Source organism: Bombina bombina, chromosome 8 (assembly GCF_027579735.1).
Source record: "Bombina bombina isolate aBomBom1 chromosome 8, aBomBom1.pri, whole genome shotgun sequence".
Taxonomy (NCBI): Eukaryota; Metazoa; Chordata; class Amphibia; order Anura; family Bombinatoridae; genus Bombina; species Bombina bombina.
Window position 1 is genome coordinate 25,376,460 of NC_069506.1, and position 21,920 is coordinate 25,398,379.

The window sequence follows — 21,920 nt, forward strand, 5'->3', positions numbered from 1 at the left end:
TTGGAGACCCTGGTGAACATACATTTTCTTTAGCAATGCCTTCAACTTCTTATCCATTGGATCTTTAAAGGAACAGCTATAGTCTATGGTAATAGTGGTTCTCTTAGCCAAAGTGGAGATTGCCCCTTCCACAACTCTTTAACGGAGTCAGCTACTGGGAACCTTTTCTTGAAAATTGGAGATGGAGAAAAAGGAATTCCAGGTCTCTCCCACTCTCGTGCAATAATCTCTGAAGCACGGTCTGGTACAGGGAATACCTCCACCGCGGAGGGAACATCAAAGTACTTGTTTAGTTTACTAGACTTCTTGGGATTGACTATGACAGTTGTATCAGTGTCGTCCAACGTAGCCAAAACCTCCTTAAGCAACAGATGGAGGTGTTCCAGCTTAAATCTGAAGGATACAACTTCAGCATCAGAAGACGCTACCAAAGTGTCTTCCTCCTGAGACTTCTGAGAAAAAGCACCTCGGCTAGCCACAACAGAAAAAAACAGAAACCTTACTAATTAACTCTTTAAATTTCCTCTTGCATTTTCCCTGAAGCAAGGGAAAAGCAGACACAGCAGAGATACAGCAGTGGATACCTGGGCAGCAATGTCTTGCAAAGAAACTCTTACCGGAGTGTGAGAGGAAACGCTGGGCACTGCATGTATAGTCGAAAAAGATTTGGACGCTTGAGGAGAAAGCTGCGGCGTATCTGATACAGGAGACACCTGAACAGTGTCCACCTTAGCTAATGATGGCTCAGGATCAAAAAGGTACTGGGGTTTCCACCTGGGCGTCAAAACATAGACTACATGTAACATTTTGCAAAGCTTCTTGATCCATCTTCACCCACAAGAAGGTCAATAAAATAAAATAAATTAAAAAACAATTTTTGTTTCACTTTTAAAATTTAATACTAGAAAAATGATACTGCTCCTTTAAATTATTTTTGTTAAAAACTAAAAAATACGGCAACGATCCTGCTACAATCCCAACGCAATCCTCTACACCTCAGCTATTTTGCTGAGGTGCCTACCTGTCCTGCTGACTACAGTCAAAACTTAATAGAGACTATCCGGGTTTTACTCCGGAACTGCGTTATTAGTCGGCTGAGTGACTTTCTCTACAGCAGATCCGCCGAGATAACTAGTGTCAACTCCGGAACTCACAGGAAGTGAGTCCGGAAAGCGCACCTAAAACTGTCTGCCACCTCTGAAGGGAACCGCCACTCCTGTAATCAGGGGCAGTCCCAGCGGTCATTAAGACGGAAGTGAAATATTTAGATTAACGCATGGCTGTGAAAACGGTATATAACGGCACACTTCTCACATAGTCCTTAACCGGGTCTAAATCGGAGGTAAGGACACAGACTGAGCCACCAATAAAGTAATTAAATCTCCTTTATCGTCCACAGTTCCTGCTCATCTGCCTCTGTAATTAACCCTCAGTAGGGAGAATGATACAACCGTCCCATACAGCATTTAAACTGCTAAAGTGCCAGATTTTCCCTCATAATAAAAGAAAAAATATTCTTGGCACTTACCTGAATGTCAATCTGTCCGGCAGAAGGACAGCTCACCTGGTTTGAGAGGGTGCCATCCCTCACATGGACCTGTGAAAAAAGAAAGAACCGAGTAAGCTTACTCAGGCTTTCTGAATAGGGCAGCAAAACGGTTTGCGAAAGCGCAATGAGGATTGTACCTCACAAGTTCCCAATTGCTTAAAAGCCACTACTGCCCTACTGAAGAGACCGACGTGGACTACGGCTAGACCCCAGGAACCTACTCTGCTTTAAAATAATAAAATCTTGATTGAAGAAAACTTATCAGACACCGAAAACTTCACCTTCTCCTTGCACCGCAGTCAAAGAGAATGACTAGGGTTTGCGGGAAGGGAAGTGATCTTTGCCTCCTCCTGCTGGCCAGGAGTGATATTCCCAACAGTAATTGATGATGTTCCGTTGACTCCCTGTGTCTTAAGAAATAAGTGTTTGTTTTTTTTCTTTTAAATGTGAGTGATTATATATCTATACATATATATACACACACATATATACACAAACACATATACACACATACATACATACACACACAGGGCTCAAAATATCCACGAGTGAAAGACCAATAATGCTTAACAGATAATTTCCTTTCCTTCTGTACAGGAAGAGTCCACAGCTGCATTCATTACTTATGGGAAATACAGAACCTGGACACCAGGAGGAGGCAATGACACCCCAGCCAAAGGCTTAAATATCTCCCCCACTTCCCTCATCCCCCCCCAAGTCATTCTGCTGAGGGAACAAGGAAAAGTAGGCAAAATATCAGGGTGATAAAGAAAAGAAACCATTTCAATTTAGAGCCGCCCATCAGAGAACACGGGAGGGAGCTGTGGAATCTCCCTGTACAGAAGGAAAGGAAATTATCTGGTAAGCATAATTTATGTTTTCCTTCTTAATACAGGGAGAGTCCACAGCTGCATTCGTTACTTATGGGAAATAATACCCAAGCTACAGAGGACACCCGCCCAACAATCAGAACCATAGAGATCTCATGCTAGAGACCTAAGAGGACGTCACTGCTCTCGAACTGAGCCATAAATCCCTGAGGAGGCTAGTGTCCCGCTGTCTCCTAAGCAAGTGAAACACTCCTCCTCCACTAACAATAAGGAAGTCGACTAAGACTCCAAACCCTTGCATTTCCTAGATACGAATATACAACAGAAACTGTGTATGCTAATGCAGACTGCAAGTAAACATCAAGGTATGATACCTCGAAAGGGGAAAAATAAAATCTTTCCCATTTAGAAAAGGAAAATAAGAGTCTTATTATAAAGGAAAACCCCTTTGAGGAGTATTGCAAGAGTGTAACGTCGAGATTATAGTATGTAGAAACCAAACAAGAAAAAATTCAAAGACCACCACCTGCACAGTTACAAAAGTAACCTGATGCAACTCCCTAAAGTAAAGTATAAACTCCAAGGAGGAGCAATAGAATGAACTCCCCGGCCTGACCGCAGTCAGTGCCCTAGCAAAAGGAACTTAACTCCAGGAAGTTCAATGAACCCCCGGAACAGCAGGACAAACATGGTATCTTAAAAAAGGCATTGCAGCCGAATTCAACCTGCAACGTTCCGCTAGCTAGGCAGCTAAACTAACCCGCAGGCAGAGGCGTAACTAGAAACCACAGGGCCCAGGTGCAAAAATCTAAGAAGGAGCCCCCCCCCCCCAAAAAAAAATGTGAATTTGATAGATTTTTTTATTTTTTTTTATTTTACATTTAACACAGAAAAAAAAATGTGAATCAGATTACATGTCTGCAAAAGGAGCTACCCTGTGCCCACAATCTGTGAGATGGTCTGGCCCCCTATTACTGTTTATAGCGACACTGTTTAACCCACCAGTACTGTATATAGTGAGTTAGTGACACAGTCTAATCTGCCGGTGAGATGGCTGGCCTGACTTTATAAAGTGACCACAGTAGTCTGTAACATGGTCCAGCCCCCCATACTGTATATAGTGGTACTGTATAGTGACACTGTTTACCCCCCACCCCCCCATGTTGTAGTAAAAAGGTCTATATTTTGCTGGTTCCACAAACATACACACATATAAATACACAGTGTCACATACATACATACACACACACACACATACACACCAATTAATATAAAACAGAAACACTAACCCCTGTAGTCAGACAGAGACACTAGTGAAGTATATATTAATTACAGACAAGAATACATATTATTTTAAAGACAGTTGATCCGTTTTATTCACATATCCTCCGATTATTGTTCTAGAAGGGCTTTCAAGAAGGGGTCCTTTTAGGTATATTGTGAATATTAATAAAATATACTGCTTACGCCTATCCATTAAAGGAGAACCATTCGACCATGATGTTATCATCTAATAAACACATTTAGAACCAGCACAATAAGCAGGAAATTAGACTGATGTAATAGAAACGTCCAAATGTATTTGTAACAGCCGCAAATTAATTAACACTAAATTAATGACAAACTAATAAATTTAGGGGATGGCTGACACCTCCAAAACACTTTGCTTCATTTTCAAGCCAAAGTGCAATGGGACTCCATTCGGCATCTCCCCCCTCTGGAGGAGCTCCTGCCTGGTTAAAATCTAGGGGCAAATTAGCCCTCAGTAGGCTGCCTGACAGCAGCCCTGGCTTTTACTGTCTGGACTATCTGAGCTTCAACTTAAAGAACCATACTGAGGTTCAACTGATCCAGCAAGTAAATTCAACCTGCTGTCAGGAAGCCCACACTGTCTTCTGGCCAAACCAGAGCTCCCCGGGAGAGAGGAGATGCCGGATGGAGTCCCAAAACACTATGGCTTCACAATAGCGCCAAGTGTTTTGGAGGGGTCAGCCATCTTTAAAGTTACACAGATGTGCCAAATTAGAGCCATGCCGTTAGATAAAATAGGATTATGGGTGCAAATCTGAATAAAATATTTTAAAGATGTCAAAACCTTTTATTCCAGCAGTCACGTTTTCAATGTAAAGCTTGTTTTATATGGGCAGGATTATTTATATTGCCAATGCAAAGTTACGTAAGTGCACATCAACAAATCAGAGCAAGTAGATTGCCAGCGTCACATGGGCATGTGTAACCACATACATAAACTAAGTCCAGGACGTCAGCAAGCTATGAAGCACATTTCTCTGATGTTGTTAGCAGTGTACACTTGCATGGCATGCCTAGTGCATCCTCAAATAGCTCTCAGCTCTGAAAATAAAAATTGGCATGTCGATTTAAAGGGACAGTAAACATTTATAAAATGAATATTTAATTATGTTTACTTACCCCTGGCAATGTAATTTTGCCTGCAGAAAAAAAACGCACAGGCCACCCCTCCAATCAAGCTTTTTTAATTTTCTTAAATCTGCCATTGTGGCATTTTGACTAATCAGACTGCATAAAACACAAGCCATAGTGTAAATTGGTTTACTCTGCTGCTGTTTCCTAAAGTGGAAAGCTTACAGGTGCCACTCAGTAAACAGTAAGCTTTAGACAGACTGGAATTAGGAAACAACACATGGGACCATTCATTCCTAGAGTGAGAGTGGTATGCAATCTGATTGGTCAAAATGACTAACAAAAGATTTTAAAAAAAGCTTGATAGTGGGGGTTGGCCAGTGTGGTTATTCTACATGGGACCTTACCAGCATATATATGTGTTAAAAATGTTGACAAGCCACATAGTAGAGGGATTACATTGCCATAGGTAAGTGAACATAATTAGATGATCACACAATAAATGTTTACTGTCCCTTTAAAAAGGTACACTGTAATGTATTGTTTTCCACTTAATCTGTTCCCAATGACTTATGGCTGTATTGTATAAAAAAATATTTAAATTTGCTTGCTTAGGTGTTTTTAGAAACTGAAATAGCTGTTTATGCTCATTGAAACAACCACCTATAATTAACATTTTAATAAGCATTGTATTTGTGTATAGTTAGGTAAAATAAGGATGTTTACTCTTTCTCCACTCAGTCCATTTGAATACGCATTTTCTTGAGAACAATGTGTGGTAGTTTCAATGAATAAATGTAGTAATTTTAAAAATACAAAATTAAGCCTAAAGGAGCTATTTCCAATAAATGTCACACTCAAGCTGATATAACAAGTCAATGGGAGCACATCAAGGTGAAAATATTTTTCAGTACAGTGTACCTGTAAGCAACCTTGGATGCACTGCTATCGCCATGAAACCATATAAAAGCAACAGGTTAGGTGAAGATTAGTAATATTTGACTGCTGAAACAACTTGTAATTTGAACAGCTTTAAATCATCATTACTTTACTCATCAATTTTACTCTAATGGGGCATGGCTCAAAAGCATCTGTGTCCCTTTAAAGTCATATTAAACATGACACCACCGGCTTTTGACAGGGCCAGACATTTAAATATTCACGGAGTTCTATGAAGAGTATAATATTGTTGGTCAAATCATTTAAGAAATCACAGACAAGTTTTAGTCTCACCTGGCTTGGCATGGAGGGAGGTGGAGGCCAAAAATAAGGATTGTTAAAGCGTGGTTCGGCCATCCTGCAATGAAGAGCGACAGTTACCATAAAGACTGGAGGGTCATCATAGGAGTTTTGTAAACAACTAACATCCCACTAGAAATACTGTGGCAATGTCACGACTCTGTGCACTGTATCCTGCCCCACATGTCTGTGCAGGAGGACATCAAGGAGAGAGCAGAACTAAAAGCAGGGAAAACTTGTCAGTGAATATGTGGCTTTAAATAGACATACAGAAACCTTCATTACATTAAAAAGTTGTATGTACAATTTGTCTAAATAATGGCAACACATTTGAAAAAGAAAAAAAAATTAAAGTAGCATTTTCAACTTACTTGAATCTATATCATGGCACTTTCCTTACTGGTATGTTTTTCCCTCAGTCCACAGCTCTTTGTCGGTGAATCTCTTTAAAGGGAAATGTAAAGTATAAATTGTCTATCATGCATATAAAAGGCAAGCAGATTAAAATGTTAAAACATTTATTTCATGAAAATTACTTTATTACCTCATTAAGAATTCAACCGAAACTACTATGCAATCCATATTTGTGCAAAACTAATACTGCTGTATTGTTGACCATTGGCTGATAAGGGCCCAAAACTAGGGTGTTATTATGATGATAACTTGCCATCTATAAAGACATGAAGTCGCTTATCTGAATGGTATCTGCCATTGTTATAACAATCGCTCGGCAGTTGGACAGACACAGGACTACTTGTTTGAAAGGGAGGATTCATTATTTTAAACAAGGAGTCTTAAAGTGATTGTAAAGTTTGGCTATGGAATCCATACTATAATTATTCATAAAAAGAGGGGTACTTTAAATTCTTCAAATAATTACCCTTCAGGGATCGTAAACATTGTGCCGTTCCTCCTCCCGCATCTCGTACTTGATTTTTGCATTTTATGACAAATCCGGCTTCAGCCAATCGTTGCGTACCTCCTTTGGCGTCCAGCTTGTGGGGCACACAACAATGTTTACGATCACTAAAGGGTAATTATTTTAAGAAAGAAGCGCCCTTGATTATTTTTATGAATGAAAGTGCCCCTCTTTTTATGAATAATTATACATAGTGTGGAGTCTATAGCCAAACTTTACAATCACTTTAAGTTCCTCAAATCCTTGTAAAGGTGACAGTGACCCCAAACTGCATTATTTTGTTCCAGAAGAATATAGTCCTGTTGCCATGGTTACCTAATAAGCATCTGAGCATAAGACACCAGAGTTAAAACTTGCCCGATGTTAGTGCTTAGATAGGGGTATTAAGGTGCCATTTATATTCCAGAACATCCTAAATGACAACTAGTATATGGAGTATTGATATCCTCAAACAGTAAATATATTAGGTTAATGACTGCTATTTTTATATCAGCAAACCTACAGATGATCAAGCCATGAGACTTTTCACGTATAAAAAAAAGAAAGAGTTTTCATGTCCCTCTGTGTTTTGAGTGAGATGGGAGCTTCAAGACAATACTAGGTGGGACTGTTGACACCTAATAGGAAATAGAGAAATCTCCTGTTTCAAATTATTATTATTATCGGTTATTTGTAGAGCGCCAACAGATTCTGCAGCGCTAGATGAGGGCTATTCATTTCTAAATAAATCATTCAGGGAAAAAGCTCAGTTAAAAATAAAGAAATAAAAGCTCTCCCTCTACTTAAAAATAAAATAAAATGTAGTGTGCAGTAGGGGTAAATAACTTTTACCGGGGGTGGTGGTAAGAAAGGCTCTACAAAGGCTCCCAACCCTGCACCACACAATAAAGCCACCTGCATTTGACCAATTTCCCAATGAGCAATATCTCATCAGATTGCATCCCCCTTTGTAAACTGCTGAAAGAATACTAAAAATGAAAGAGGAATAATTCTGCTTACTCACCACAATGGCTGCCCCTTAGTTTGGAGTATTTTTTCCCTTCAATTCTGAGAAGTTGCATTTTAAAACCAAATCACAACCCATTCTGCCCACCTCACTGCAAGACCCTCTGCTCCAGTGACTGCTTTACGTCCAACATAGTTGGTGCAAAAGAGCATGCCTCTTTAACCTTCCTGCCACCTCAAAGTTCGTGGAGTTAAATTATCCTGATTAGATCCAATCGGAATGATTGACAAGCCCTGCTCTCATGTAATGGCTGGGGTGTGGCTGCACAACCTTGTCAACATGGGCTTTAATAAATGGGGCCCCCAGTCTGAATATTACTTTAATGGGTTATCTTAGGGGGGGCATGGATAATGATTTTATAAAACAAGGAGGCAGTGACTTGAAAAAGTTTGGGAACCACTGCTTTAATATCTAAAGAGACATTTGTTGTTATATACAGACTCAAGTACATAGTGGCTCCTCCCTATAAAAAATGGTGGGTGCAGTTTGACTGTTGAAAACAACTGCAGCAAACCCTCTGTTAATCTGTTCTAACAACATTTTGATTTTGCTTATATGTTGATTTATTAGCATAAACATTTTGTAATTACAAAAGTGTTTACTGTCCCTTTAAAATGTTTCAGGGTTTTCTGTAATAAGTGTGAGTTCATAGCTAGACAAATCATCATATGCATACAATTGTTTGTAAACATAAAATCTATTGAAGATTTAGTTAGAGACTTTAGGTCATGGTTATAATATTTAGATACTTCATTTTACATCCGATTACGTCTGTGAAGAGTTTTGTCACTGATTATATATCAGGGCTCCACAAACCCAGGAGCCACTGGCTCATAGAATTTTACTCCTGGAACTTAAAGGACCAGTCAACACTGTAGATTTGCATAATCAACAAATGCAAGATAACAAGACAATGCAATAGCACTTAGTCTGAACTTCAAATGAGTAGTAGATTTTTTTCTGACAATTTTAAAAGTTATGTCTTTTTCCACTCCCCCTGTACCATGTGACAGCCATAAGCCAATCACAAATGCATACATGTACCATGTGACAGCAATCAGCCATTCACAAATGCATACACACTTATTCTTGCACATGCTCAGAAGGAGCTGTTGACTCCAAAAAGTTTAAATATAGAAAGACTGTGCACATTTTGTTAATGGAAGTAAATTGGAAAGTTGTTTAAAATTGCTGCTCTATCTGAATAATGGAAGTTTAATTTTTATTGAGTGTCCCTTTAAAGTGACTGTTACGGAGGATATTAGTGTAACTATCATAAATACAACCCCAACTTTCGTTCATGAATTTATTTTTCTGTACAAGTGTGTTCTTCTTACTGCTAAATGCTCAGATTTACTTCTACCGCTCTCCTCCTACCGGCGCCTATCTACACTTTTTTTTTTTTCCCAGTGATGTTTCTTCATCCAGCTAATTGATTAACTGGTCTTTAGGCGACAGCCAGGGATACGTAAAAAAAATAAATAGCGCATGCAAAATTAATCAAAGGGTTGTGCTTGTATGGATTTGGCCACCTAAAAGCCAGAAAATCATTTGGCCGGAATAAAAAAAATAAAAAATAAAATTACTATCACTTTATTTTTATTTTTTTCCTTATATCTATATACAAACCACTGTATGGCAAATAAAAGTATGTCTGGCTTCTAAATATTCTTACTGGCTCCTAAATTTTAAAATGATTGATCAACCCCTGTTATATATAATCAGAGTGGAGGAGCAGAGGCCCAAATCTGACAATATTCCTCTATAACAGGCCTATGAGCTTTACTAATAAATGTAAATTATTACTAAATACAGTAGAACTGAACGACTGGCAAATACACAATAAAAAAACACAATGCAATAGCTTTAATTTGAATTTTAAATGAGCAGTAGAATATTTTCTGGTGAATTTCAAAGTTAAAGTCCATTTTTCCCTTCCCCTGTATCATGTGACAGCCATTAGCCAATCACAAACTGTATATACTGTGCACTTTTGCACATGTTTAGAAGGAGCAGGAACATCAGAAAGTGTGCATATAGAAAGACTGTACACTGTGATAATGGAAGTATATTGGAAAGTTGCTTTTTTTTGTTTTTGAATTGAATAAAACTAATTTTCAATTGAGTGGCCCTTTTAATCTCAGATTTATATGGCAAGCCAAGCAGTAAAACGCCTTGAAATTACAAGATATTTCTGTTTTGCTATGAAATAATTTATGAGCCATGTCTAAAAATTTGTAAAACAAAATTAACATCTTGTTTGCTGCACGTGTTTTCAAAAAGCCAAACTCCAACCACCACTTGTCTTAATAGGAGAAGGCAATCTTGGCTCTAGTCTGCAGATGGCAAGGCTAGCCATAGTCATTATGTTGGTATGAAGTGCATTGTTTTGTAGAGGTTCGCAGATAAGAATAGTTAGGAAAAGATTTGACGCAGGGTTAGCATTGAGAAGTCTACAGGGTGCATTTCCAGGGGGAAAAATAAATAATGAAAAGCATATACTGTATGTATGTATATATATATATATATATAAAACTAAACATTTTAATATAGAAATATAACTCATTGTGTAGTTCATTAACAAATCTAGACAGACCCAGAGGCTTGTTTTCCCACAGAAAACCTCCGAATTACATTGTTTCCAATGCAGCAAAGGATTCTGGGTAAGATATGCAAATTAAGTACACAATGAAGGTTCCCTTTACTTTGGCGTAAAGGGAACCTGCTGAAAAGCAGACTGAAGTAAAAAGGTGTGTCATTGTGTACTTAATTTGCATATCTTACCCAGAATCCTTTGCTCCATTGGAAACAATGTAATTTGGAGGTTTTCTGTGGGAAAACAAGCCTCTGGGTCTGTCTAGATTTGTTAATGAACTACACAATGAGTTATATTTCTATATTTTGTGCGTAGTGGAGGATTTTAAACTCGCTTTTTATCTCCCCCTAATTTAAAATGTTGTTGTATTCTGCCTGGAATCAACTTCACCCAGCAGTGATTCTAGCCTTCTCCCAGCTGATGAGTGGCAAAAACCACGTCTGTCCTGGGATGGTTATGAATCACTGCACTAACCCTAGCTAAGTTTATAAACTGTGTGAACAGCGATACTTTGGCGTAAAGGGAACCTGCTGAAAAGCAGACTGAAGTAAAAAGGTGTGTCATTGTGTACTTAATTTGCATATATTACCCAGAATCCTTTGCTGCATTGGAAACAATGTAATTCTGAGGTTTTCTGTGGGAAAACGAGCCTCTGGGTTTGTCTAGATTTGTTAATGAACTACACAATGAGTTATATATCTATATTTTGTGCGTAGTGGAGGATTTTAAACTCGCCTTTTATCTCTCCCTAATTTAAAATGTTGTTGTAAACATTTTAAATAATATTAACGTCCCTTTAAGGGGACATTAATCACTAAATAAATCCTAGATATGATTTATTCACAGCAGTTATCCTGAGAACAAAATATAGATTACATATAAAGTCACCCTCTAATAATAAATGGGTGCCGACATGTTGTAACCTAGGTTTCAATAGGGCTATTTTAAAATGATGTTGAACTGTAGTGCTTTTGAAACTCTAGTTTGCATGTAAGGAGTAAAAGGTACGTTCATTCATGATTTGCAATTAAACATGCGCTAAAACATACCATTATTTTATGTCTCTTTCTACCAACATAACCCCCTACGGATGCTCTCCATAAAGATTTTATTTTTCCACAAGATAATGTTTCCGCCTCGTCTCCAATAGCTTATGAAGAACTGATAGGGTTTACGGTCTCTATAACAGGAACTCAGTTGTCTAGGCATAAAGTCATAACATCTTTTTTTGCCATCTAAAGAAACCAATTAAAATGGGATCTGCATATGAATTTATGGACAGTAACATTTACTGTTTGTTCCAACGTGTGCATAGCTGTGTAGCTTTCAGGAAAGAACACATTTAGACCACACACACATACAAAAGTAGTCGGGAATTAGCACTGGATTTCCAGAATAATACTAGTTACAATCAAGTTTGCAGATCAGCTATGCAAGGGTTAACAAAAAAAAAAAAAACATGTGTGGTGAGATGAGGCCTTTCTGTGGAATGCTATGAAACTGCTTGTTTATTTTTAGTCAGATGAACATCTCAGCAGGTTCCAGGGTCAGTTCCTGAGCAGCCCCTGGCCTCACACAGAAAATGGGCTGAGGAAAAAAAATAAATGCTAGGTTTAACTCTTAGGTTGCTGAAAAATTCCAAAAGCCACTAACTTATGACCGTTTTTAGAACATAGAAAATAACCAATTCGAAAATTAGGTCTTAATGGTGTTTATTTAGTGCCATTTTTAATCTCATACCACATACAACAGTTCTGACACCAGGTCTCCAAAATTACTCCACTAATATGGGGGGGTAAGCTACTAAGATATATAAACCACATTTCAATGGTGCGCTGCAAAAACCATTTCATAATCAGGACAATCGATGCTCAAAGAAAAATGCCATCAACAACACAGGAAACAGACGGCAATTGGCAGCTACGTGTGTATGATGCTCTTCATCGCTTATGTCCTAGACAGATGCATTGAAAATGGGGCTTTCACATTGGATTTTACCCCAATGCATACGGGTGAATATAAACCTATTGTTACCAGCAGGCACTTATTCAATATTAAAACGCACAAATGAATGCATGTTGTTATTGCATTATGTCACTGTAAGTTATAAAATGTCTGTGCCCCTTATTATTTAAATACAAACGTTCAAATAGTAACTTTATTTTTAGAACAGGAGCGTGCGCCCCCCCATTCAAGCATTTTGTCTCCTAGTCTGAGTTATATGTCCTCTGAGTCTTTTACTAAAGTCTCCCCATGGACAAATTATGAGGAAGACAAGCAATAAAGCAGCATTCTGTCACTTGCCTAGTTATGTCCTTCTGAAGCAAGAACATCATTCACTACTGATTACGACTAATAACTTGCCAAGCTTTGCTCCTGATTCACTCAACTAAAGTGAATCGAACCCCAGGGAATCCAAGTCTGGGCATGACCAAAGCTAGATAATTGAGCTAAAATTCATGGTGCCATCAACTCTACTAATATATTGGTGTTTAAAAAAAAAAACCACACAATATATCCTAGCCTGCTCCACTGAAGTTAGTTTAGGAATCATTTTCTAATGCATACACTGGACAAACCTGAGGATTTATATCAATCGGAGTCTTGTGGAACTATGGTGTATACAGTATCTAGTTCTTTGGTATGTTGGGCCTGGCTGTCTGCAGGTTGCTAAAAGCACTTGGAGGGGTGGGACCTCTGGCAAGCAGGCTGCCTGCTCGATGGTCCTCTCTCAATGATACAAAAAGTCCTACCTACAAAGATGGTCTTTTAAATAAAGCGCGTTCAGGGCCAACACTGCAGCTCTGCAATAGCAGCTCAAGGCAGATATGTATTACTCAAAACTAAGGATTTGCAACCACATACTTAAAAAGGGACATGAAACGCAAAATTATTCTTTCATAATTCAGAAAGAAAATACAAGTTTAAACAACTTCCCAATTTGCTTCTATTAGCTAATTTGCTTCATTATCTTGGTATCCTTTGTTGAAGAAGCAACCATGCACAACTGTGAGCTAGCTAAACGCATTGAGTGAGCCAATAATATGAATCATACATGTGCAGTCACCAATCAGCAGCTCCTGAGCGTACCTAGGTAGCCTTTTCAACCAATAGGATACCAAAAGAACAAAACTAATTAGACATTAGAAGAAAAATGGAAAGCAATTTAAAAATGACATGCTCTATCTGAATCATGAATTAAACAAATGTGGGTTTCATGTCCCTTTAAGACGTTGAATACTACTACTTCCCATCTCTCTAGGAAAGGTTCAATGTTAAAAAAGTGTTCTCCCCAGGACCTGTTTAATGGGTGCCCCACCCGGCTGATTATACTGACCACTCAGCTAAAATTTAAGTCAATCGGGTAAAATGAGTGCATATTAAAAATGTTCAATGTTTATTCCACAAATTATCAAATATTTGAACTTAGTTAGAATTTGGCTCAGAACCCTGAGTAGCGCTTGCTGATTGGTGGTTACATTTAGCCAACAATCAGCAAGCGCTACCCAGGTTCTGAACCAAATGGGACATTCTTTGGGAATTTGAAATGCACAGAAATTTCAGATTCTAAAAGAAGCATTTTTACAATATACTAGCCTTTGCAGACGTGCTTCTAGTAAACATAACCGCTACTTAAGGAGACAAGAAAGTCAAAATTAAACTGGTTCAGACAGAGCATGCAATTTTAAGAAACTTTTCAATTTACCTTGTTCTCTTGGTATTCATTGTTGAAAAGCATATGTAGGTAGGCTCAGGAGCATCAACACATTACTGAGGGCTAGCTGGTGATTGGAGGTTGCAAATATATGTCTCTTGCAACTGGCTCACCAGATGTGTTTAGCTAGGTCCAGTAGAGCATTGCTGCTCTGAAGCTCACTTTGTAACAAATTATACCAAATGTTATGATGGAAGTAGATTGGAAAGTCTCTTTAAGTTGCATGCTCTTCCTGAATCACAAAAGCTTAGTTTTAACTTTCATGTCCCTATAATGATGTTTACTTGGTATGCAACCTGAGAAGTACAGACTAGAGTATGTAGGTTATGTGCACTCACTTGCTCCAAGTGACAATTCCATCAACACTTGAAGCATGCGCACTCAGGGCATGCAGGTGTTACAGTAGTGATAAGTAAATAGAAGCAGAAACACTTCTAATTCAATTTGCAGTGCACTGTTTTGTCCTTTAAATGCTAATCACTACAATATTCCTTTAAAAGGGACAGTCAACTGAAAAAATGTTGTTTAAAAAGATAGCCAATGGCTTTATTACCCATTCCCCAGTTCTGCACAGAAAACATGGCTACATTGTTTTTACCTCTGTGATTACCTGGCCTGTATCTAAGCATCTTCTGACAGCCCCCTGATCACATGACTTTTTATTTATTATCTATTGACTTGCATTTTATCCAATTAGTGCAGTGTCTGCCACAACCCACGAAAAGCAAATAAAAAAGCATGTGATAAGAGGCTGTCTTTAGTGGCTTAGAAACAGGCAGACATTTAGATGTTTAAAGGTTATAAAGTTTATTAATATAACAATGTTGGTTGTGCAAAGCTATGGAATGGGTAGTAAAGGCGTTATCTAAATCTATCTTTTTAAACAATAACAATTTTAGTGTTGCAAGCAATTAGAGAAGAGGGAGGTGCTCAGAAGACAGAAAAACACCAGTTTTTCTGCGAGACGTTTTATTAAGATTGTTTAAATGTCAAGTACGAACATTCTAATTTTTTTTTTAAAAAAAAAAAAGCTCCTCAATAAAAAATAAGCAATTTTATTATCAATTTAGCATGATAAAAGAAAAATGGGAAAAAGCTTCAGTTATTATTAGTGTTCTATTTTGTTTGTTTCCATTTAAAAATACACATGTTCAATTCTAGTTATTAGGTGACGGTGTAGGCAGAATATTGTATTTGCACATAGATAATACATTTCCATATGCCCTGGCTATTTAAAGCAAGATCTGGTTTTATTTTATAAAATTATTTTACACTCAAATTTGAAACGTAACAGATTGATTGCTCAGTAAATATTATGAACAGTGTTATCCACAGAACATTTTGCCAGTCGGTTTGCATTATGAAGTAGCCTGATAGGGGCAGTGTAATACTTTTCACTATTAGAACATTTCTTGTTATTTACAAATGCTACTTATGATATGCAAAGCATACATGTATTGCATAATTTAACAAATCGATTTAATGAAAATCTGTGCAACAAACACTGAACAAAAATAATTTCATATTTTAGCTTAACATTGGATTACATTATCGCACGGGTGGTCAATAAAATCAGCTGGGTGGTGTGAGCATTAAAGGGACAGTCTACAACAATTGTTATATACCTGCATGACATAGAAACTACTATAAAGAAAAGTATGGACAGATACTGATCTAAAAAAACAGTATAAACCTTTTAAAAACTAACTTAGTAGCTCCCAGTTTAGCACTGATGAGGAGGTTAGGCTGGGACACCAAGTGATAGGGGCTTGGAAAGCTGGAACAGAAGACACCCCCCTCCCTGCATATGAAAAGACAGATCATACAAATAAGACCAGCAGGAATCTGTAGACATCAGTATACATCTAAAAAAGTGGGGCTTGGTTAAGAGTCCGAAAATCAGCACAATGTTATTTAAAAAAACACACATATACATTGTTACAAAAACACTCCCAGGTGGGCTATATAAATGGATCGTTTACAAAACATTTATGCAAAGAAAAATCTAGTATACAATGTCCCTTTAAATAGGTCCTGGGAGTACACTGATGGAACAACATGGCTTGGAGATATCTACAATATATTGTACTGAAACGTTCAAAAAAAGACACACTCAAGGTTTGACAACTACTCACCAAATTGTATCAATCATGCACACATAAAAAAAGAAGAAAAAAAAACTGCCTTAAACATGATCGTTTATGGTACCTACATTGGAGACATCATTAGGAAAAAAGAGGTTAAAAGGAAATATTATTTAAATAATTTTTAGTTTGAAGGGAGCATAAGCCTAAGGGAGATTAAGATATAGGGGTAGATTTATCAATGTGCATACCCTGTCATTGCACAAGCATTTCTAGTGAAATGCTTGTGCAATGCCGTCCCCTGCACATTCGCGGCCAATCAGGCGCTAGCAGGGGGGTGTCAATCAACCCGATCAGATTGCTGTCCGCCGCCTCAAAGGTGGCAGACGAGTTAAGGAGCAGCGGTCTTATGACCGCTGCTTAACTTACATTTCCGGCGAGCCGGAAAGTACAGGGGTAGATAGCAGTATCCGCCCTGCTTGCTAAATCTACCCCATAGCGTGAATGGCGAAATAAGTCTTGTTTGCGCAAAGTAGAAACAATTTTAGAGATAGATTAAATTAAATGTAAGAAGCCATTTTGGAGCCAACCAAGATAACAGACAAGTGACAAAGATCACAAAAAAGCTTCATGGCTAACAGAATATGTTCATGTAAAACACTTCCTAGTTTTTGTTAAAACAAATAGCGTAGAAATTCAGGCTGCCATATACATTTATCAATGACCAGTTTTAACTTCTACTGCTTTGACTCTAAGGCAGAAAGGGCCCATAATTAGCTCGCAATCAATGCAATGACGAGCAGAGGGCTATTTATAAAGCTGTTGATTACTGAATGATAAATAATTACACACACACACACACTGGGTACTAGTAGCATAAAAATACAAACACTATTACACTGCATTGTGCACCTTTCTTGCTGCTGGTATTTGCAAAGATTTTGCGGTCTATGTAATTATATATATATAAATAAATAATGTTAACATGTAAAAAGATCTGTCCCCCATCTTAAAGGGATATGAAACCCATGTTATTCTTTCAGGATTCAGATAGAGCAGCAAATTTTAAGCAACTTTCCAATTTACTCCTATTATCAATTTTTCTTTGTTCTCTTGGTATCTTTATTTGAAAAAGCAAGAATGTAAAGCTTAGGAGCCTGCTCACTTTTTTTGTTCAGCCCCTGGGTAGCGCTTGCTGATTGGTAGTTACATTTAGCAACCAATCAGCAAGTGCTTCCCAGGTACTGAACCAAAAATGGGCCAGCTCCTGAGCTTACATTCCTGTTTTTTTAAATAAAGATACCAAAAGAACGAAGAAAATTTGATAATAGGAATACATTAGAAAGTTGCTTAAAATTGCATGCTCTATCTGAATCATGAAAGAATAAAATGGGTTTCATATCCCTTTAACTTTAATCAAACTATGTTTTATAAATGTGGCCTCTGAACTTGGTTGCTTTACAATGACCTATACACAATTTTGAAATTCATGCAACAGCCCTAATGTCCTACCTTTCTTAAAGTTTTCTCAAAATTAAACTTGAATGATTCATAGAGCATATTGTTTTAAGACACTTTTAAATTCACTTCAATTTTTAAATGTGCTTCGTTCTCTTGGTATCCCTTGTTGAAAAATAATATGCCCATATCCTACACTAGTGGGAGCTGCTGCTAATTGGTGCCTGTACACATTTGTCTTTTCCGATTGGCTTACTAGATGTGTTCATCTTTCTGCCAGTAGTGCAATGCTGTTCCTTCAGCAAAGGATAACAACAGAACAAAACACATTTGATAATGGAAGTACAGTGGACAGTTGTTTAAAATTGTACGTTCTATCCAAATGATGAGAAAATTTTGGAGTTTCCTGTCCCTTTAAGAGAGCACTATTGATATATAAATGTGCTGAGAAAATGTTAAAAACAAAATGCGGCATTTAGCACAGTCCAAAGAAAAATGCAGTAAACCATTTATGAACTAGAAGTGGAATTACATTCTAAAGACCATTACATCCCACAAACATATTGCTTAAGCAAGGGTTCAAAAAGCCACAATACTAAAAAAAAAAAAAAAATACTGCCCTAGTCAGCAAGATTTTAAAAGGGTGCATGTAAGCCCTGAAGTCACTTGCAATGTGCTGTGAATTACGCATGGTATTATGGGTACTGTACTTCTAATGTGCGCAATTCAAAGTGTTGAACCTCTGCAGAGGCCTAACTCAGCCAGCATGATGATATAGAACATGTAAAAGCAATACAGGAGGGTACGGTGGTTCATTTCTTGCATTTTAAGCAGAAAAGGAATAAAAATATCCAAAAAATGTACACATAATTAGTGAATCACCGAAATGGAAATTCTTGACCAAATCCGAAAATCCGGGATGCACTTGGCCAAAAACCGAAAATGTATTTTTTTCAAATATTTTTTTTTTTTGTGCATAATTAGAGCCAATAAAAAAGCCCACACTTTTATTGAAAGTAACACACTAAAATTAGACAAAAAAAAAAAAAAAAATGCAATTTTCGACCAAAATGTTTCTGCGACCAAAATTTTGGTGCATCCCTACTTAAAACAATTATAAATATCAATATACTCTATTATTCTTCATTTAGTTCTATGTAACAGAATCATATTTAACAGTTTTTTTTTTACCAATTATCCAAATAAAGTATAGTCCTAGAAAACTCATTATATGCAGAACAGTAAGTCAAGTAATAAACTTAAAACAGCAGCTCTAGGCTAGCATGAAATTTTAAACATGTTGCACTATAATTTTACCGAAAATAAAATAAAAAAAAAAAAAAAGAACAACGAAATAGCCAAAAATGCAATTTTCGGCCAAAACGTTTCTGCGGCCGAAATTAAAGTGCATCCCTACACATAATAAATTGCATCCATCAAAAAGCATCCTATATATTGAAACACATTGGCTCATGCCCAAACACAACATAGGCATGTCTGATTTCTATATTTTTGTGGCACTTAATATTTTGGGGGAAAAAATAAAATAATAATAATTCCTGATATACAACTTACAATCAGATTATTACATAAAATGATTAGCTATCTGTAATGAAAAAAAAGAAATAATATAAATATACTTATATTTCCCCCATTTCATGCTATTTTTAGCTCTGAAAATTTGGATTTTTCTAATTCTTAGGGGTCGATTTATCAAGTTGCGGCAGACAGGTGCGCACATAAGCGCCCATGTCCGCCACAACTCACCTCCTCTGGCATGCTGAATTCCGCATTGCACACGAGCACTATTTTACACTCGTTTTCAATCCCACCCCCTGCCCGCGCACAGCCAATCACGTGCGGCAGGAGCTGTCAATCTCTCCAGTCGGACTGGTGCTAGGGAGATTGAAATTTGCCACCTAAGAGGTAGCGAAAGGTTAGGGAAGCAGCGGTCTGATAACCGCTGCTTGTTAAATACGGACTGCAAGTTCTCGTGATAAATCGACCCCTTAGAACATGAAAACCCCATGCTAACTTTTCAAGGTTAACCTGCTACATATATTTCCCTATTTGGCTATAAGCGATAATAACTGCAAAACAATGTATTTTATAATAACTTAATGACTGTGACTAGCTTTGTTGTCTTCAGACTCAAGCCCAGAATGGCTCCTCCAAATAAGGCAATTGGTGGGTAAGTTTGGCTATTGAATAAATTGCAACAAACAAGATGTTAATTTGTTGTAAAAATGTTTAGACTTGGGTGATGTCTTATTCTATAGCAAGACAACAGAAATGTTAAAGGATTACTAACTTTCAATTTTCACATGCAAAACGAAACATACTAATACAATGATCACACAAATCTAATGTACCTTATGTGCAGAAACGAAGCTCCCTTTATTACTAAAAACATAATTTATGTAAGAACTTACCTGATAAATTCATTTCTTTCATATTGGCAAGAGTCCATGAGCTAGTGACATATGGGATATACAATCCTACCAGGAGGGGCAAAGTTTCCCAAACCTCAAAATGCCTATAAATACACCACTCATAAGTTTAACAAATAGCCAAGCAGTGGGGTGATGAAGAAAGGAGTAGAAAGCATCAACAAAGGAAATTTGGAAATAATTGTGCTTTATACAAAAAATCATAACCACCATAAAAAAGGGTGGGCCTTATGGACTCTTGCCAATATGAAAGAAATGAATTTATCAGGTAAGTTCTTACATAAATTATGTTTTCTTTCATGTAATTGGCAAGAGTCCATGAGCTAGCGACATATGGGATATCAATACCCAAGATGTGGAGTCTTCCACTCAAGAGTCACTAGAGAGGGAGGGAATAAAAATAAAAACAGCCATATTTTGCTGAAAAAAATTAATCCACAACCCAAAAAAATAAGTTTATTTTCATTTTTGAAAGAAAAAAAATTAAATCAAAAAGCAGAAGAATCAAACTGAAACAGCTGCCTGAAGAACTTTTCTACCAAAAACTGCTTCCGAAGAAGCAAATACATCAAAACGGTAGAATTTAGTAAATGTATGCAAAGAGGACCAAGTCGCCGCTTTGCAAATCTGATCAACGGAAGCTTCATTCTTAAAACCCCACGAAGTGGAGACTGATCTAGTAGAATGAGCTGTAATTCTCTGAGGCGGGGCCTGACCCCACTCCAAATAAGCTTGATGAATCAAAAGTTTCAACCAAGAAGCCAAGGAAATAGCAGAAGCCTTCTGACCTTTCCTAGGACCAGAAAATAAAACAAATAGACTGGAAGTCTTCCTAAAATCTTTAGTAGCTTCCACATAATATTTCAAAGCTCTAACCACATCCAAAGAATGTAAGGATCTCTCCAAAGAATTCTTAGGATTAGGACACAAAGAAGGGACAACAATTTCTCTACTAATGTTGTTAGAATTCACAACCTTAGGTAAAAATTTAAAAGAAGTCCGCAAAACTGCCTTATCCTTATGAAAAATCAGAAAAGGAGACTCACAAGAAAGAGCAGATAGCTCAGAAACTCTTCTAGCAGAAGAAATAGCCAAAAGGAACAACACTTTCCAGGAAAGTAGTTTAATGTCCAAAGAGTGCATAGGCTCAAATGGAGGAGCCTGTAAAGCCTTCAGAACCAAATTAAGACTCCAAGGAGGAGAAAATGATTTAAAGGGACACTGTAACCAAAAATTTTCTTTCATGATTCAGATTAAGCATGAAATTTTAAGCAACTTTCTAATTTACTCCTATTATCAAATTTTCTTCATTCTCTTGGTATCTTTATTTAAAATGCAAGAATGTAAGTTTAGATGCCGGCCCATTTTTGGTGAACAACCTGGGTTGTCCTTGCTGATTGGTGGATAAATTCATTCACCAATAAAAAATTGCTGTCCAGAGTACTGAACCCCAAAAAAGCATAGATGCCTTCTTTTTCAAATAAAGATAGCAAGAGAACAAAGAAAAATTGATAATAGGAGTAAATTAGAAAGTTGCTTAAAATTGCATGCTCTTTCTGAATTACAAAACAACATTTTTGGGTTCAGTGTCCCTTTAATTACAGGCTTAATACGAACTAAAGCCTGTACAAAACAGTGAATATCAGGAAGTATAGCAATCTTTCTGTGAAATAAAACAGAAAGAGCGGAGAT

The 21,920-nt window shown here is 37.3% G+C and overlaps 1 protein-coding gene across 3 annotated transcripts in view; it reads right to left on the reverse strand.

Annotated features, from left to right (window-relative positions):
- The window catches only part of ZNF362 (zinc finger protein 362), a 127,994-nt gene that overhangs the window by 93,411 nt on the left and 12,663 nt on the right, over positions 1-21,920 (reverse strand). For 2 of the 3 annotated variants that reach the window (XM_053690196.1, XM_053690195.1), the window contains exons 2-3: positions 6,372-6,444; positions 5,995-6,058 (exon numbers count right to left, since the gene is read on the reverse strand). In XM_053690196.1, coding sequence (XP_053546171.1) covers positions 5,995-6,057 — 63 coding nt within the window. In that variant the 5' untranslated portion in view covers position 6,058; positions 6,372-6,444. The remainder of the gene's footprint in view (positions 1-5,994; positions 6,059-6,371; positions 6,445-21,920) is intronic. The other variant, XM_053690197.1, reaches the window with a different exon arrangement.